Source organism: Saccostrea echinata, unplaced genomic scaffold (genome assembly GCF_033153115.1).
Source record: "Saccostrea echinata isolate AGI-Se365-2 ecotype Australia unplaced genomic scaffold, CSIRO_AGI_Sech_v1 ptg000010l, whole genome shotgun sequence".
In the NCBI taxonomy this organism is placed as follows: domain Eukaryota; kingdom Metazoa; phylum Mollusca; class Bivalvia; order Ostreida; family Ostreidae; genus Saccostrea; species Saccostrea echinata.
In genome coordinates, this window is record NW_026889759.1 from 12,315,386 (window position 1) to 12,334,356 (window position 18,971).

At 32.6% G+C, this 18,971-nt stretch overlaps 3 protein-coding genes across 4 annotated transcripts in view; 1 reads left to right on the plus strand and 2 right to left on the minus strand.

Moving 5' to 3' along the window:
• The window catches only part of LOC133184421 (sodium-independent sulfate anion transporter-like), a 29,008-nt gene extending 27,745 nt beyond the window's left edge, over nt 1-1,263 (minus strand). The window contains exon 1 of the mRNA XM_061319491.1: nt 1,221-1,263. The gene's annotated coding sequence lies outside the window, so the exon portion shown is untranslated. The remainder of the gene's footprint in view (nt 1-1,220) is intronic.
• A 79-nt stretch (nt 1,264-1,342) lies between these two features.
• Nucleotides 1,343-8,357, plus strand: LOC133184411 (N-sulphoglucosamine sulphohydrolase-like). Of its 2 annotated transcripts, XM_061319479.1 has the most exons (7): nt 1,343-1,437; nt 2,647-2,779; nt 4,071-4,204; nt 4,645-4,795; nt 6,386-6,627; nt 7,004-7,179; nt 7,581-8,357. In XM_061319479.1, exons 1-7 carry the CDS (start codon nt 1,350-1,352, stop codon nt 8,190-8,192), a joined length of 1,536 nt encoding a protein of 511 aa, XP_061175463.1. In that variant the 5' UTR covers nt 1,343-1,349; the 3' UTR covers nt 8,193-8,357. The 2 variants fall into 2 exon arrangements, with proteins under 2 accessions (XP_061175463.1, XP_061175464.1); XM_061319480.1 differs by lacking the exons at nt 1,343-1,437; nt 2,647-2,779 and adding an exon at nt 2,965-2,975.
• Nucleotides 8,358-8,500: 143 nt separating this feature from the next.
• On the minus strand, nt 8,501-15,755 carry LOC133184738 (leucine-rich repeat-containing protein 45-like). The gene is made up of 16 exons (XM_061319809.1): nt 15,642-15,755; nt 15,280-15,431; nt 15,023-15,084; nt 14,694-14,764; nt 12,993-13,171; nt 12,623-12,751; nt 12,243-12,355; nt 11,910-11,968; nt 11,652-11,729; nt 11,406-11,541; nt 10,726-10,915; nt 10,513-10,583; nt 10,232-10,417; nt 9,892-10,065; nt 9,459-9,606; nt 8,501-9,299 (listed from the first exon to the last, which is right to left on the minus strand). Exons 1-16 carry the CDS (start codon nt 15,725-15,727, stop codon nt 9,106-9,108), a joined length of 2,028 nt encoding a protein of 675 aa, XP_061175793.1. The 5' UTR covers nt 15,728-15,755; the 3' UTR covers nt 8,501-9,105.
• Nucleotides 15,756-18,971: the final 3,216 nt, after the last annotated feature.

Genomic DNA, 18,971 nt, shown 5'->3' on the forward strand with positions numbered 1-18,971 from the left:
ACAGTACAAAAAAATTCAACTTGTCGTCATCAAATTTTTTGAATATGTGGTTAATAAAGATATCCACACACTAGTTTTCATCTCAGAAATATTTCAATCCAAGTCATATGTGTAAAAAATGAAATCTGAACTAGCAAATGAATCAGGTATTGTTTTGCTTCAGCCACATTTTTATATGAACCTCACTCAAAATCCACCACCAATTTTCAGATTGCATCAGTATTGCTCAAACTTTTCTAGATAAATCCTGGCATTCAGAACTTTACTGTAATTTTTTGTATGAACAATTATATTTACAGCAAAAGAACAGAGTAGAAAACTGAGAACAAATACTTTTGATATCTATAGCACTAAAATCCAAAACTCATCCTTGTCCAGGATACATTTGTCATGTTCTGGGTGCATGGGTTTAAAAACTAAGTTCTCATGTTCTAATTTTTGTATCTACACCCATCCAGGTAAATCAAAAAAACTAGAACAAAACACAGGATCATGGTGATGATAGCTAAAAAAGAAATCTAGCCTACTTTTTTGCACCTTGACCTTCATGTTGTTCATTCAAACCTAATTAAAATCAAATTTCTGATTCAAATGATCACTCTGTGGCTTAATTACTGATTTCGATATTGGGGCTAGGGGCATAGCATATAAATATATATAGAAACATTTAATTGTTTTTAATCAAGTAATTTCACAATACATGTACTTATACATACCCCATAACTTTTTCCAATCATATTGTAAAATGTACTTACTACTAAAGTACATGAGCCAGTTTATGATATTGCACATATATGGGTATATCATGTATATATACTGTATATATACATCTAGGCTCTACTTGTACAAAGTTTTTACAGATTTTAATTTCCCTCTTCCTAAGTTGTCAAATCAAAACCATAAAGTTTGGCTATCTGTATAATTTGTACATATGCCTTTCAAATTATACACTACATTAATTATTAAGGAATTATCCACCTCTTTTGATCAAATGATGTATATATATACAAGTTCAAACAATATACATGTATTTCAGCTCACGGTTGTTCTTAATTTTTCATGAACCTCCTCAGAAAGAAATACAACCATCTAAACGTCTGCAATTGATTAAAAATCCCCCTGAATGTATGAAATATTCTAAAGGTGAGTCCTTATGTGAATTTTATGTTGATAGATGTATTATTTTCACTGAAATTCTGAACTTCTGAAGGAAAACCTACCCATCCAAAATATAATATTGACAGGGAGCAAAGTGCTTTGTGACATTCGGAAGTCCTCTATCTTAAAAGTGAAAGTAGAATATTGTTTTGATTCTGACGAAAAAGAAACATGCTAGTAATTTGTTAATCATGGAAAGATTTTGTTTATTTGTCAGATACTTTGTGTTTATATTCAATAGTTTAGACTGTGCATGTAAAAACGTTTTGTTGATCGTCGGTAAGTTATATTTAAAAAAGATATTGTTTTATTACTGTCATGAAATGTAATGATAGGCACCGGAAATTTTATCAGTTGCAACGCAATGAAGCAGAAGTAGTTCCACGGGGACTGAAAGTGTAAATATTAAATATGTGCATCCATCCTTTTTTATGCATGCACATACTCAATATTTATATTATATTAACTTTCAGTCCCTGTGCCTAGATAAAAAAAAAATCGTATCCCTCTCTATATATATATCTATCTATAAAATCATTTATTTTATATATTGAGGGGGTAGGACTTTTTGATCTTATTTACAACTAATTAATAAAATTTCATTTGCCTGCATGTGCATCATGTAGTTGAATCTAATTGACTTAATTAAGCATTGTAAATTTTGGACATTCATCATACAAGTCACAACAAAGACAGCTGTGCTGACAAATTGAATAACGCGTTACCCCATGACTCGATGCACATCCAAAATTCACAGTTTAACACATTTATTGTTTTCATGGTAGATTAATAAAATGTTGCTTGAGTACAGTAATATTATGCCTGTTTAAATGATTACCCGCTGCTCTGTAAAATTAAAGATTTTTGTTTATAATGTTGCACATATACAGCATTCAGCATCAAAATAAATAAAAATAATTTCTTTAACCTTTTGACCACAGTCCGTGTCTGTGTTAAGGAGTATGAATGCCAAAGCTTTCAACACACTCTATAAGAAAAATACAAATGGATCAAATGTACTAAATATTTCTTAATATTGATCACAAGCAAAAAGGCTCTCTTAATTCTTCCTACGGTTAAACATGAAGTAGAAGACATCAAAATCAATTATATTCCTTCCCACAAAAACTGTTTCAACTTTTCACTCATTTTGGATGAAATAGAACACCTCATTATAAAGTACAAAATACTCAGTAAATTTTTTTTTCTAAATGTTCCTTGTAATTACTAAAGCTGTACTGAAAGGGTAACTCACCAAAACAAAAATGCCCCCCCCCCCCCCCCCCGACACACACATATAACCTTGTTCTTAAGTGATTTTGACAATATGACAAGACCTTTACCACACTTTGGGTCATCAGCAACAATGAACAAAAGCTTGTTCTGATTACATTCCAATTAAGAATTACAGAGTTACTTTGCTAGTGACCTTGAACTCTGATATAAGTCTACAGATTTATTTTTAATCATGATATTTTCTTTGAATAGCTGATGATGCTGGTTTTGAGACACAAGTTTATAACAACAGTGTATGTAAAACTCCTCATCTGAACAAGCTCGGATCTCAGAGCCTCATTTTCACTCATGCCTACACTTCAGTCAGTAGCTGCTCACCTAGCAGGTAATAAAAACACAGTCAATAATGGAGGGATTAGCTGCTCACCTAGCAGGTAATAAAAACACAGTCAATGATGGAGGGATTAGCTGCTCACCTAGCAGGTAATAAAAACAGAATCAATGATGGAGGGATTAGCTGCTCACCTAGCAGGTAATAAAAACAGAGTCAATGATGGAGGGATTAGCTGCTCACCTAGCAGGTAATAAAAACAGAGTCAATGATGGAGGGATTTTTTAAATATATCTAAGTGTGAAATTTCTGCGCACATAAATTAAAGTTCAAATGAGAAGAAATAGAAGTAAAAAAAAAATGAGTGTTGCATGATTAAGTTTTATCGAAATGTTTAAATCTTATGCTACTGTATTATGTTTTCACTTTAACCACAATATCAAACCCTCTTGAATCAATAATTTTTCCTCAAACTGTAAAAATTTGACACCACAAAAATAAGTGATTTTACAGTTTATCCTAACAGAAATTAAGATCTGTAAAATGAATGAAAAACGATGGTTCTAGATCTAGCAACAATGTAGTTTGTTGATGCTCAAAATAATTACGGAAGTACATGTAATTATAGTTTCTGCAAACAAAGCTTTGTGGTATATAGAAGTCACTTTGTATGTCTGTCTGCCAGTCTAGTTGTGTGTGCATTAGTTTCTTGACCAAAATTCTATAAAAGACACATTACAAGAAGATCATACTTGATCAAAAAAATTGCTCTTGGCCTAGTGTTATGACCTTGACTCAACATGAATTGGGTTTATTCAAGTCAATGAAAGAAAAACTGTGAATTTTTATCCTATTATTGTTAATGATCTGACAATTTGACAAGTTTAAGGTCACTGGCAGTAACATGTATACAGTTTGTTTGTGCCATATTTCTTTTTAGTTGAGAAAAATGACAACTCTTTGCAACAAAGACTGCTATTATGATTTGCAGGTTTGTGATGACCTTGACTTAGACTAGCCATTTGAACAAGTATAACATCACTGTCAGAAAAGGTGTGAATTTTGTCATAAGGACAAATTTGTAGCACATACCTGCTATTTATTATTTTAGAATGTGTCATGAACCTGACCCAGTTTTATTTACACAGGGTCAAGGTTACAGGGGGGAGCAAAAAATGTATTAAAGCAAAAATGTCATTATACATGCTTGCTAACAGTATCTCATATTTTAAGTACTATTTCTTGATAAAGCATGATTCATTCAATCACACTTTCCATCCACTGATGCAATATGTTATAGGTCCTAATTGTTGAATCCTACAATATATAAGTTTTTTGGTTACAGATCTACTATATTATCTGGACTGCCCCAGCACCAAAATGGAATGTATGGTCTTCACCAAGATGCCCATCATTTCATGTCATTTGATGGAGTCCGCAGTCTTCCAAACTTACTACATCAATCAAATATTAAAACAGGTAAACAAGCTGAATCTAAAGTAAATATTCTCTTCTTTTCAAATTTACTAAGCACACATTTAGAAACTCCCTTAAACTTGAAAAAATTAATTCAATTTTCTAAAATAAAGCAGATGAAGCTCACACATTGAATAATCAACATACATGTATTGGCATAAAACTTGTATAATTGTTTGCTTCCTTGTGTATCTGAATTTAATAACTTGAAAATAGCCATTTTATCAATTGCACATGTAGAATATTAGGGTTAGCATTTATTAAATATTCTTTGGTCTTAAATGAAATACTTCATTTCTAATTTGCTTAGTATGTATTAATTTTTATAATTCAATATACATGTATTAGAATTAAATAATATGTTTTATTAGTTGTTATTCATTGTCAATAAATGACAATTATTAAGCTGCTGTAAAAACAAATATAATTGCTGCTATTTATAGGAATCATTGGGAAGAAGCATGTTGGACCAAAGTCAGTGTACTCATTTGACTTTGAAGAAACTGAAGAAAACAATTCAATTTTACAAGTTGGAAGAAACATTACACACATCAAACAGCTTGTAAACAAGTTTCTCTCCATGTATAAAAGCAGGTTGTATTTCTTAGTATTCCATCATAAATAGAATTTACCTGTAGGTTGATCAGGGCTCTATATTCTGGATGCCTTTAAAGGAAATTTGGTGTCCATTTGTATGTCTTTCTGTAGTCTATAGAGATACCTAGTCAAAGGTCATGCATATTGCTAAGATTTATATGATTTAATAATAAAAATGTTCATCTACAGCCTTTATATAGCATAAATAGGTGTGGGATGATTAGAAGAAAGCACCTGAAGGATGGAGGCTTTGTCAAGGTCAAAGATGGATATATTTTAAAATATAATCATTAAGGCAGAGGAAGTCTAGAGGAGGGCACATATAGATCCTATAATGACCTGGTGTCCTGGTCAAAGATCAGTGTCAGATGTCAAGGTTATTGATTTGACCTTTGTAGGACCCAAATATTTTAAAAATCTAAAGACTTCAAATTTACTACATAGAAAAAAATTATTTGAGAAAGACACTTGTAGATTATGGTGCCACTTGAACAAATGTCAAGATCAAAGGATTATGAGTATTAATTTAACCATTTCATGCTGAAGTTAATTCAGTAACACAGGTACTGTGTTATTTTCAACAAAAATTTTCATTTCTCCTCACATCCTTGAACAATAGACTTGATTGCAGTTTAATGAAAGGTGAAAATCAAATATTTCTATGAATATATCCTTATATGAATACAACTTTATATGACTCAAAAACTTTATTATTTTTTTTATAAACCTATTGACAGTATAATTATCGGGAGGTCAACATTACCACTACATTGCGAAAAATTTGAACTCATTACCGCTACATTTCTTCAAAATTTCGGGTGATCATTACCGCTACATTTCATCAAAGAGGCTATTACTGATTACAGGTCATTACCACTACATATCGAATCAGCCAGCAATGCCACTGAATATAAGTTCGATTCATTATGATTCATTATCAGAGATTTCCAAACAGCAGTACGTCAAGCAAATGACCTTCAAAACTCTATCAATTATGTAAAGACTATGTGTTTTATCCAAGAACAATGTTTGGTTTAACTTTTAAAACTTTCTAAAATGTTTTATTAAATAATATAGATTTTAAATAAAAATTTAAAAAAAAAAAAACATCCTGCTCAAATTCTTACTTTCACTCCCCTGTGGTGAGCAGGGGAAACGGGTCTTAAATGTATTATTTTGTACTTTTAATCAACCTGTACATGCATAAGCCACTGGCAAGTAGAGGCAGTGTAGCGGTAATGTATACTTTTAAATGTACCAGTAATGTAACCTTTTTTGTAGTGGTAATGAGTATGTAGCGGTAATGACAATTTTGAAAATGTAGCAAAAATGATACGCACCCTAATTATCACAGGTAAAGTATTTTTGATTTTGAGGTAAAAATCCCACAGTATGTTCTAAGGTCAAGAGTTCAAGATTACTGTTACAACCACACTGCATGGTCCTTTTGACTTTTAATGATTAACTTTTAGTTATTATGATATAAGACTTCAGCAGTTATTCACATCATATGATTATGAAAACATCAATTTTCCAACTTTTTTGCTTGCATTATTGTATATATTTTAATTACAAGTATATTTTCAGCCCCTTCTTCTTGTACATTGGTTTCCATGACCCACACAGATGTGGGCATACTCATCCTCAATATGGGGCCTTCTGTGAGAAGTTTGGGGATAATTCTAGCACTGAAATGGGCCAGATACCTGACTGGAATCCCGTTCATTATGACTTTCGTTCCATAAAGGTACCATACTTCAACCCAGACACGCCAGCAGCTAGAAAAGATATTGCTGCTCAATATACTACCATCAGCAGGCTAGATCAAGGTAAAAATATAATACAGAAGACTGTTGTCAAATAATCGTATATATAGTCAAACCTCATTATCTCGAACTCGATGGGACCAAGAAAAAAAACTTCGAGATATCCGAGGATTTGAGATATCAGGGGTAAAATACTTAAAGAATAAGTACATAGTTGGGATTTTCAAATCACTTTGACATATCCATGGTATTTGAAATATCAGTGTTCGAGATACCAAAGTTCAACTGTATTTGGTAGAACACTACTATGTTAGAATAAAGAAAAATGCACAAAGGGGAATAACTCTTTCCATCCATTACTAAAATGATTTTAAAAATGGGTTTTCCTGTCAAGTGTCAACTTCAGGTGTAATGATAATATGGAATGTCTCCTTTCCAGGAATAGGCCTTGTTCTAGGAGAGCTGGAGAGAAATGGGTTACTAAAGGATACTCTTGTGATTTACACCTCGGATAATGGTGTTCCATTTCCCAGTGGTAGAACCAATCTGTATGATCCAGGGATGTCTGAACCATTTCTCTTGTCCTCCCCATACCATAAATCCAGCTGGGGAAAGGTAAATAATCTATTGTTTTAAAAGTTTAAAGATTAATAATCTTTCATTAATCAATCCATAACAGGCATGCATTATTACAGAAATAGGATTTTTATGTCACTAGTTTACTAACAAGTGGCATGATATCGGACATTTTATTCCTCTGCTCTGTCTGGAAAGAGGACCTGGACCATTCCTTAATTGCCCTTCTTCTTTGTGTGTTTTTACTAAAGTTATACAGGAAGGGATACAAGTAATACATTTTGAACTGGTTTGGCCCCAGTTACCAAAATGACTTGTTTCTTACCTACCTTGCAGATACATGTACAAAGGCCTCTGTAATGCCAGTAATTTCAACAATATATTATAGAGCTAGAGGTACCACTACTTGGATAATGATTAGCAATGCTCTTCATTTTCAGAGAAGCAGTGCCATGACAAGTTTACTGGATATTGTGCCAACAGTGCTAGATTGGTTCAAAGTGCCATACCCCCAGTACAAACTTTTGCACCATCCTGTACAACTGACTGGGAAATCTCTTCTCCCACTTTTAGATTCTGATAATACGGAATCATGGGATACTGTGTATGCTAGCCACAATTTACATGAATTTACTATGTATTATCCAATGAGAGTGATTCGAACTAATCAGTATAAACTAATTCATAATTTAAATTTTCTAATGCCCTTTCCCATTGATCAAGATTTTTATGTGTCACCAACATTCCAGGATATTCTAAATCGCAGTAAATCAGGAGTCCCCACTCATTGGTCAAAATCTTTATACAGCTACTATTATCGGGATGTATGGGAGCTATATGATGTCATCAGTGATCCACAAGAGAGGGTGAATCTCTGGGGAGAACCTACACATAAAAAAATTCTTGAAGACTTGAAAATCAAACTGCATCAGTGGCAGAATTTAACCTCTGACCCTTGGATCTGTTCCCCTAAAGGGGTGCTTGAGGATAAGGGACGGTATCAAAGCAGTCCCCAGTGTTTGCCACTATATAATGGATTAGATCCAGGCTAAATCTTAACTCTTGTTAAAGAGAACTGCATAATAAAATTGTGTGAGAAGCCTCGAGTGTTATTCCAATGCCAGATTACTTGTACATGTATGTTAAAGTAAATACTTTTTGTACAAATATCTTTTTTATAGTACTTAATTTGATGATAGTAAATATTTCAAATCCAGTTCTTTGTGATTTTTTTTTCTTCAGTGGTCCAATTTTCACCTATGGTCCAATGTTTTATTTTGAAATGACATGATCTATTTTAGATGTTCCCACTTGAGGCAAAATAGAGTTCAAAGAATACACAGAAATTTTAAAACTAAAATCAAGGTTTGTAGTTGATTATTTTATTAATAATCTATACATACCAATGTAAAAATAATATAAATATATGTTATAGTGAATTCTTTCAAATATAAAACCATTCAACCACCATTTTCACACATACAATTCATCACGCACTCCCTAAAATGTTGATCATTGTGTAATGTCTACACCAACATCAAAAGTGATGTGAAAGAAAATTCATATCACAGCTTCAAGAAAATCTTTGATGTTAACTGTAAAGATCGTAGATTTTTAATAAATAATATCAACTTATTCTTGCTTAATATCCATTGTAAATCATTAGGATTGGCTAACAAATATTCTGACCATAGGTATGACCAAAAAAAACCCTTTAAAGTGCATTTTTTTCTTATAGTCCTTGGAGATATCAGTGTGTAAGGTGAAATATTAATGATCTTCAAATGAATGGCTTGGTTGTATTTTGAGATCAATATCTAAATTTACTGACAAACAGGAAGCACATTTCTCTCAAGAATAGCTTTTTGAAGTGCTAGTCCATCAACATGGATACTTTGTCCTTAAAATGCAAGACTGAAGTAGTCAAATTTATCACAACCCTCTCTATGACTGAATCTCTCCATCCTAGGCTAGTTTGTCTCCTGACTGGGGGACTTTGCTGACGTAATTCATTACGGCCATCTGTAGAACCTGAGCTCTCTGCATCTCTTCCTCCCTAATGCTGTTCACTTCTGCCTCCCGAGTCTTCAGGCGTCTCTTGAGACTCTCTATCTCATTTTCCTTTTCTTCTAAAATTTCTCGATGTCTCAAAAGTTGCTCTGTAATGGAATTAGTTTTCAGTAAGATTTCCTTAAAATCATAAAATCAATCTGAAAATTTGAAAGCAAGCCTTGGCATTATGTTGCGTACATGTAAACAAAAGAATCTGGACATTTTTCTTACCACAGTAGATTTAATACACTGCACCAAGTCCTTACCTGACATCTTTCTATCAACCTCCCCAAGTTTCTCTCTGAGCTCTGTCTGAAGTTTCCTCTCGGCTTCTAGTTTGTTGACGGTTTGGTTTAGCTCAATTTTAACTTTTCCTACTTCAGATAGGGTAATGCTGTTCTTTTCAGCTAATTGCTAAAATAAAAACAAGTACTGAGATGAACCCCTACTTTTGTAAAGAAAGTAAGTCCAACAACATGGCCAATTCTTGAGTTTTATATAAATATTAAACCTATTAGTAGTAGACAACAAAAAAAAACATGGTTCAAAAAAAGTTTAAGAAAATATAAACTTATCTTTATAGCAAATAACCAAGGCCAAGACAGAGTTCACTCTTTGAATAATATTTGTAAGTAAATGGATATAGACAAGAAATACTAGAATGTGATAACATTCATAAATCTTGAAATCTGTTTATACCTCGTTAGACTCCTCCACTCGTTTCTTGGCATTCTCTAGTTCTAACGTGAGTGAGCTGATGCGTGACTGAAGTTCACTGATGGTCGATGACTGTTGATTACATCTGCTCTGTACTTCATCCTTCAGGGCCATACTAACTCTCAACTTCTCTTCCATCTGCCTGTATCTGTTTTCCTGAAATAGAAAAAAAAAACATAATGAATATGCACATAATACACTGGGAAAGAATTCCTTCAAATTTTGTTTATCATTAACTTCTCTATACTTGTTTAATAGTGTTATATTTTTCTGAAACATCAAGAATCATAAAGAACTGTAAGATCACATATTAAAATGGTACCTCATCAGCCTGAATTTTCTGTTTGGCCAGTGATAATTGTTCTTCATGCTGGATTTTTTCCACCATGGTGCTGTTCTTCAGGCGACTGATTTCCTCCTCCAATTCTAGACGAGACATTTCCAATCGCTGAATTCTCTCCCTTAGAGTGTTCTCTGTCTCCTCGCATTCTTGTCTTACTCTCCCTACCTGAAAATCAGTCATATACACGGATTTACAACATACATGTAACGGCAGAACTATAAAAGCAATGTATGTAACAGCAGAACTTTTATTACTCTAACCTCCTTGTGTCTTAACTGCTCTGCTTCCTTTATCTCATCTCTGTGTCGAGTTTTCTCTTGTTGTAATCGATCTTAAATGCAAACATAAAATTTTATATATAAGTACATGTACTATACTTTAATTTCATCCCAAATTGAACAAAATTAATTTTAATAAATTAATGTAATGTTTAATTAAACGAAATAAATTTTCTGCTTCGTTGTTGAACTCACCATCAAAATGTGATCCTTTGAGCTTCATTTCTGCCTGTAAATGTGTGATTTGCTCTTTGAGTTCAAATATCTGTTCCTGCTGCATCCGACATCTTCTGTCCAGGTCCTCCGATTTGGTCTCCAGCTGAATGTTTTTTTCGTGAGCCTCAGATAATTCTTTGTACAGCTTAGCTTCTAGCTTAGCCCTTTCCTGTATTGTTATGAGTTAAGCACATGATAACATTTAAGTACTGAAAACTAGCATTAACTTCTAATACATGTAAAAGAAATTTGATTTTATAAGGGTAACTTCTTGACACAATCATTCAAAGAATTATGAAATTAACAGGATCATTGCAAATTTCTATACCTGTAATAACTTTAAGATGTAAAGGATAGATCATGCTATTTGAAGACTTTATAAAATAAAGTCTTTTAAAACAAATACTAGATCACCAAATATTCGCCACACCTTATTTTTGCAATATAGTAATTTTGTATCTATAAGCGAGATGAAATTTTCATGAATTCTAGCTATTGTTCTTCATAATCTTTAATAATATTGTTATCCACAAGAATTAAATTTTCACAAGCAGACAGCCTCGCGTATGACTTACAGTACCTAACTTACAATGTACATGTATAAACAATACCTGATTAATAATGTATTGGGGTTGACGGGGTCAGAATGACAAACCTACCTCATGGTCCCTCCTAATCTCCTCCTGGTGCTCTGACACTTTGATTGTCAGTTCCTGTTTCAGTTTGGCTACCAGCATATTCCCATCATTGACTTTCTGTTCTGTGAGGGCAAGTTCAGACTCTGTCATGGCTAGTCTATAAAAAAAATGACTCTCATTACAGCTACACTCTTAGGTAATTCTACTAATAGTTGATAAGGATCAACACTGAAAAAAATGTTTTAAAAAGAAAAATAAGGAAGTTACTTTGCAGCTAAGGAGTTGAATGAGGCTTTTCTTTCTTCGAGTGCATTTTGTAGTTGGTCAACTTTAGTGCTAGTAGACCTGGAATATGATGACAAAATAGCATGGTTATAATATAGTATCATTTCATTACAACATTAAAATGTGGCAGGTAATGTAAAAGAATTACATTTACCATAGTTACTTATTTAACTTTTTGATGCAGTGATTATTCTGGATTTTAACACTACATTAAAAACACTGTACATTAAGACTCCATACCTTTTTGATCGCCTCATTAGATCTTCTTGTTTATCTATTGTATCCATTAGTTCACTTATCTAAAAACATCAGGTGAAAGATTTTAACAAAACTAAGATGGCTATAATCTTGCTGGTACATGTACAATAATGATTTCTAAGTGGGAATTTGTAGAAAATACTAGTAAATCTTCGCAGAAATTTGATATATATACATGTATACTGATACCAACATATTTGTGTGAAGATAATAAAATAAGTTTATATAGATGACATACTGATTTTGTATGAAACTGAAATTCATTTTGCAACAAAACAACATCTGGTACTTTGGAGAAAAACTTTAATTTCAAACCTCTAGTTTCTTTTCATGTTCCAACTGCTTAACATGTTTAGCCATTACAGTCATTTTGCTTTTGTGGTCATCTTTTAAAAGAGCTCTGTCTTCATTCTGACTGATAGCTAAATCTGAAAATATTTCATAAACATTTCAATGAACCTAACTCATTTGTAGTAAAAACAAACAAACAAACAAACAAAACAAAAGAGTATTTATCTTCATCAAAAAATTTCTCTGTTTACTGATAAAAGCACTTCTTCAGAAAATCTTAAGACTTTTAAACTGAATGAAGAACGATGGTTAAAGGTTATCACAATACCTCAGGAATCAAGCAATATTTCTAAACAAAATTTCAAATTGTAATTATTTTAGATACAAAATGGATATATTCTTACCAATGGACTTTAAGATATCTCCTGGAATATTGTTCCCTGCCAACTCCAAACGACATAATGTTTTGTTTGTCTTCAGCATTTCCAATATGGCTCTCCCTCCCAGCAAACCAATGCTATTCCATCGTAAATCTGAAATTGTAAATCCATCTAGAGTGTAATGATAATTACATAGCATATTCCTTACTATAATATTGAAGAACATTTAACTGAAGCAAAAGCCATTGGCTTTATGAAATGTTAAGATAATTACGGTTTGATATTCATGCATGCTTTGCCTGTTATGCAAATTATCCTATGTTTCCAACTGTCATTAATGCCCTGGCATACCCAACAAACTAGACAGTGATTCCTTAATTCTCTAACTTCTTACCTAGAGCACGTAGGGTATTGTTTCTTTTCAGTGCTGCGGCTAGCTCCACTGCTCCATCATGACTGATCTGGTTATTCCGAAGATCCAGTGCTTGTAAATTGTCATTGGATCCGACGCCATCACAGAACATGGCAAAGGAGTTATCCAACAAACCAAAGGCATTCCATTCCAGGCATATACTGAAAACAGTCAGATTACATGTTTTATATAAAATATTAAAATACTTCGAGTACAGTAAACCAAAGTGTATGTTGTATTGTTTGTTATGCCAATACATGAAATTACTAAATGTGCATGTACATTTTGCTTTCGTTTGAATGAAATGTGTTTAAAAGATTTGTTTGAAGTTAAGTGAAAGTAAAATGATCAAAATTCAAATCTCAACTAAGTACATGTATATTGATACAATAAAACACTTTTATAGCAAGCACAATGCCCATTCCTCATTAAAACTGATATATGCATTTTCACCAAGTACCAGATAGTAATGACTCATTTCCTAGACATAAAGAATTGCAGATACCGAATATCACTTTTTTCTGTGTGTATCCAATTTCCATTTTGTTTGCAAGCATTTACGAATTGTGAAAAAGCCTAGTCACCAACCCAATGATTTAAGATTTTTTTTTTAAAAAATTTAATATTTGCAACTGGGATTTGTGTTCAAGGAGTTGGTAATAATACTGTTTTTGTCCCTCCATTTACACATACTGCTGTTTTACTAAATCAGAATATGTGTCAATGGAAAAGATTACACAAGCATAAATACATGTACATGTACCTAGCATGTTTATTGTTGACCAAAGGAGCCTTGTGGTTCATAGGTACATGCATTTACAGTACTTTTAAACAGGGTGTTAATTAGGTATCCTAGTAGAAACTGCTACTTTACAGCAATTTTTCTTTGTTTAATTAATTGGTATTAAAAATCTGTCGTTCAATATTTTGAAGCTTATATGTTTACAAGTTGTATGCCATTAAACAATAATTGCAAAATGTTACAGTTTCAGGGAATATTATCACTACCTAAAACAACTTTTAAGGATGACTTTCTTAAATACAAATCTAACTGTCCTACACATCAGGAATGGGTTAACTGGTTTAAAGATGCAGGTATATTGGCAATTAAAACTGGTATTAGATTAAAATGTGACTGAACTTTAAACTTTTTTTGACACATAAACTAAATCTTTTGACACTTCAGTACATGATTTTTTTTTATTTCTTAAATAGTTTCCAAATTATAATTTGACCATCACTTTGAAATAGTGAAAACCTGGTTCATGTAAATTTAGTATACACTTATAGAGTCTGATTCGCAGAAAAAAATATAATGCATAAAAAAAACTGGTGTGTGGTATAACTAAGTGATTTCATTAGTCTCATTGATTAGCTTTTTTATGTTTTACTGTATATTTATACACTAATAAACCATTTTTTTTTTTTTTACAAATGTATGTGAGAGAAATGTCCACAAAATTATTCATGGATATTTTTGGTTGGGAAATTAAAGCTTTTAAAGGTTTCCAAAGGGGAAACTTCGGGAAAAAATACGGCACGTACATGTAAAAGTTATTTTACATACAGTAATTCTAGGACAAAAAGCTCTCTGGCACACATAAAGAAGTTTCATGCAGTTTCTTCCTAATAACATTAATGAAAACTTGTCATTATTTTTCACAGCAGTAGAATTATATTTACCTTAGTATGGTGTGGTTGTGTCTCAGCATTTTCCCTACAGCCTCCACTCCACTGCCTCTGATGTTGTTACCCTTTACATAAATAAGTCATACATTTGTTCATATTAAATATTCCACCCAACAAGGATATAAGAACTAGTGTTTTGCAAAAATGAGCCACAGCATTCATTATGAAAAGCTTTAAATATGAAATATTTAATACAAGCATGAGCATGTACAATTATTTATATGCAACTCCCCTTTTCATCATTCAGATTCACAACTTTTCAAATAATTCAATAAACATATCTCATGTAGAGATATGAATTTTCCACCACACTTAAAGATTACCTTCAAGTCAAGCATTTTACAATAGGAATTAGTGGTGAGACCATGGCAGAGGCCTTTCACTGCTGCAAGAATGAAAAAAAAAAGAAATTAAGAAATAGAATTAAAAACTGGTCTAATCAGTTACCTCACTCGAAAATTCTTTATTTCAATCATATTAAAGTATGATTTCTGGACAATTTTATTGAATCTTCTTACTCCTACACACCGGTATTTATTCCTAGGATTTTCAAAATTTATCTTAAAATATTAATACAAACCATCTTCACTAAGCATACAATCAGCAAATTTAATTTCCACAAAGGTTCGATCAGTTGCAATAACTTTTCCCAACACGTGACATGTTTTTGGGGATAGACTGTTGGTTGATAAATTTAGCACTGTTTTGCCACGCTTGGGTGTAGATTCAAAACTGAAAGAATTTAAAGAAAGAAAATAAAATACAAATAATTGCAAATGAAGTGAGCATGATGGTTATTCCATATGACATTTCTAGTTTTTATAACTTCGACAACAGCTTTGTCAATTTTTTTTTAAGTTGTCTAGTCTAAATCATTCTTTGCTACAAAAAATATTATGCTTGATATGCTGAGGATTTCACTTTTTGAATATCATTACATACCTTTTTAAGTAGCTGAGGACACATTCCTGTGGCTCTACGTGGTTGTCTTTGCACAGTCTTATGTAAGTGTACCGAAACTCCTCCATCACAGTTGCTTTTTAATGGAAGACCATAACCTATCTGGAAAAAAAGCATACATAGTACAGAAGAGTCACTTTATACATGTTAATTCTAGCAACTATCATTTGTAAATTGTTTAAACATAACATATATACAGTGTACTAAATATTCTTGTTACAATTTTACTTTAGAGATTCATTGTGTAGAAAAGGCTACATACTATCCCATATACCAGTAATCATCATTAAAAAGTTGCAAGTTATTCATGATTGTTAGGTTCAAATGTCTACCACTGAATAAGAGTTTCAAAATATTGAATGAAACCTCTAACAGAATATCAACCTCAGGGCTTGAAGTATTTTTGCAGGACATTGAAAGGGGGTGATATGAAAATGAAGACATGTTGCAAATTACTGAATCAGACGCAATCCCTCAAGTATATGTATTAATTTGGCCTGAAAGAGGGTCAAAACAATTCAATTCTTAAAAAATTGTAAACAATCCTCTAGTTTATCCTTAATTCCTTATATTTTGTAACTTGGATAAATATTTTCCAATCATAATATCTTGAACCCTACTCCTCTTAAGTACGGTAAAAAACAAGATGTGTTTGTGAAACATTGATACCCTTGTATGGCAACTTATAGCAAAGGTTAAACTTTCTCAAATGCAAATCAAATATGTTGGTATCCAAAGTAAGGTCTTGTTTTGAGGAATAAACCTGTGAAATATGAAAGCCCGAGCAGCAACCATTGAATAGATAAGGAAAAGGTTGACGTTTTTTTTTCAAAAGTATGTCAAACATCAAGGTCAAGGTCAAATGGTCAAAATTAATGGTGCCCAAGGAAAGGCCTTCTCCCAAGAAATACACAGGTGAAATATGAAAGCCGAAGCACCAATCATTCAAAGGTTATGACCAAGGTTAAAGTTTTCCAAAAGTAGGTCAAACTCCAAGGTCAAAGTTATTGGTATTCAAAGAAAGGACTTGTCACAAGGATTATATATATGAAGTATGAAAGCCCTAGCACCAACCTTTCAAAGATTATGGCCAAGGTTAAAGTTTGGTAAAATTTTGCAAAACTGGGTCAAACGCCAAGGTCAAAAGGTCAAATATGGTGGTACCCAAAGAAAGGTCTTGTCACAAGGAATACACACATGAAATATGAAAGCCGTAGCTCCAACCAATCAAAAATTATGGGCAAGGTTAAAGTTTTTGCGGACAGACAGACGGACAGACAGGGCAAAAACTATATACCCCCGAATCTTCGATACGGGGGGCATAAAAAACTTGAAATGGTCCATTATTTCTGTCATTTCATGACTCAGACTGTGAGAGACTAGACATCAATTCCCACTGATCTAAAATAGGGGATTCAATATTTCATGGCGATTTTATCTTGAACCTCTCCCCAACAATAACTTTGAAGGTTGTTAATAACTCTGAAGGTTTTTGAACATTTGACAATCAAAATATTAGTGTTAAATCTAAAGCAAACTAGCATGGCGCGGCGCCATGCCCTTTTCTCTCGGTGCCATGCCCTTTTTTCCAGCGCCATGCCCTTTTTTTCCTTGCAAAAATAAATAAATACGCCTAGCAGAGGCAAGATGGACTACCGGCTTTGTTTATTCAGTGCATGCTGATTAGCCCCTTTGTTTATTTAATGCACGCAAAGGTGTGAATTCAGGAAGGAAATCACTTCTCGCTTGAGCGCACACAGGCACCTGGACAGGTAACATGCCTCAGGCTGTTAGGATATAAGAGATAACACGAGAAAATATCATTTGATTGCATTGATTATGCAAGAATTAGCCCAATGTCAAAGATAGATTAATTTGTAAATGAAATGTTACACATTTTAAATCAGGATCGTTTTTTTTTAAATTGAAAGTAGGAAAAAACAGAGTTGATGAAGAAATGTGAAAAATAAAACTGCTGATGAATTAAGTCAACTTACAATGTACAGTACCAAAAAACTGAATATTATGTGTGAAATGGGCTAGGAAACAACAAAGTATGAAGTTTCTTTCAACATGTTCAATGATTCTGTGTTCTAACTTTTTGAGTTGACACCCAGAGGCTCAATGTTTCTAAGCCAGAAAAAAAAGTTTTTACCAATTTGTATATTATTTCAAGTCTAATTTTTTTGGTATGATCAGTTTTCACTTGATTTTGTTGGTAGATTATTTTCAAAATAAAGAGAATGCCCTCTACATTTATTATCCAAGTAGCCCCCCCCCCTTTGCAATTTTGTTCTGTTATTTACCTCATAAACAAATAACAATATTAAAGCAAGGGAAAAAATTCATACCCCAAACTAAAATATTTCTTGAGCAAGTGACAAAAAGATTCACACCAATTACTTTTTAAGCAGAACCTTGATAACCATACTAATTTCTTAATTACAAAAATTGAACTTAAAATTTTGGCAATATATATAATTGCCCTCTCAATGTGTATTAAATGAATTAAGCGGACAGATTTATAAATTTTTCTTTTAGATACTTGTATAACTAAAGATTTCAGTATTAAATAATAATTTAGGTACATAAACATGATAAAGAAAATATTTATAATTTCAAAGACGTTAAAAAAGTGCCCTCAAGAAAACTTGTCGCGGCGTAAAGTGCCCTATTGATTATTGAATTACCATGCCCTTTTTAGGGTCTGGATTTAACACTAAAATATCTTTAACCCTCCAAACAGGGATTTTGAGAAGTTTAAATATTTTACGGCCAATATCTTGAAACTCCCCTAACTTTTTTGAAAGTAACAAACACTTACGTTCATCTAACAATTCATTTCAATTAACTTATTTATTAATTAACCATGCTTGTTTAAGATTTTTAGATCATCCTAATGCAGATATGTGTTTTAAAAACTTTGGCTTTCAAAATCATATTGTTTCCCCTTTCTCCATAGAGAGTTATAAACATTAATACTAAGATGACTTTTACATTCTTGAATTTTTTTTTTTTTTTTTTTTTGTCAAAATAACAAACATTTTTCTCACTATATCCTCTGCAGTTAAATGGGGGGGGGGGGGTTAGAAAATAATGGGTGGGTTCCCCCTGATTACATTCTCCCTCTGAGTGGGAGTGGTTTTGTCCCTATTATACCTGTAACCTTTCCCTAAAGGTGGCAAATTTTTGCATGTGTGGATTTTGGCATTTTGCTAAGACAAATTGCCAATGTCCTATGTTTGTGGTTTTTGTGTGTGTGCTATGTGAAAGTTTTTTTTATTGTATCCAAAGCGATCTACACAGTACACC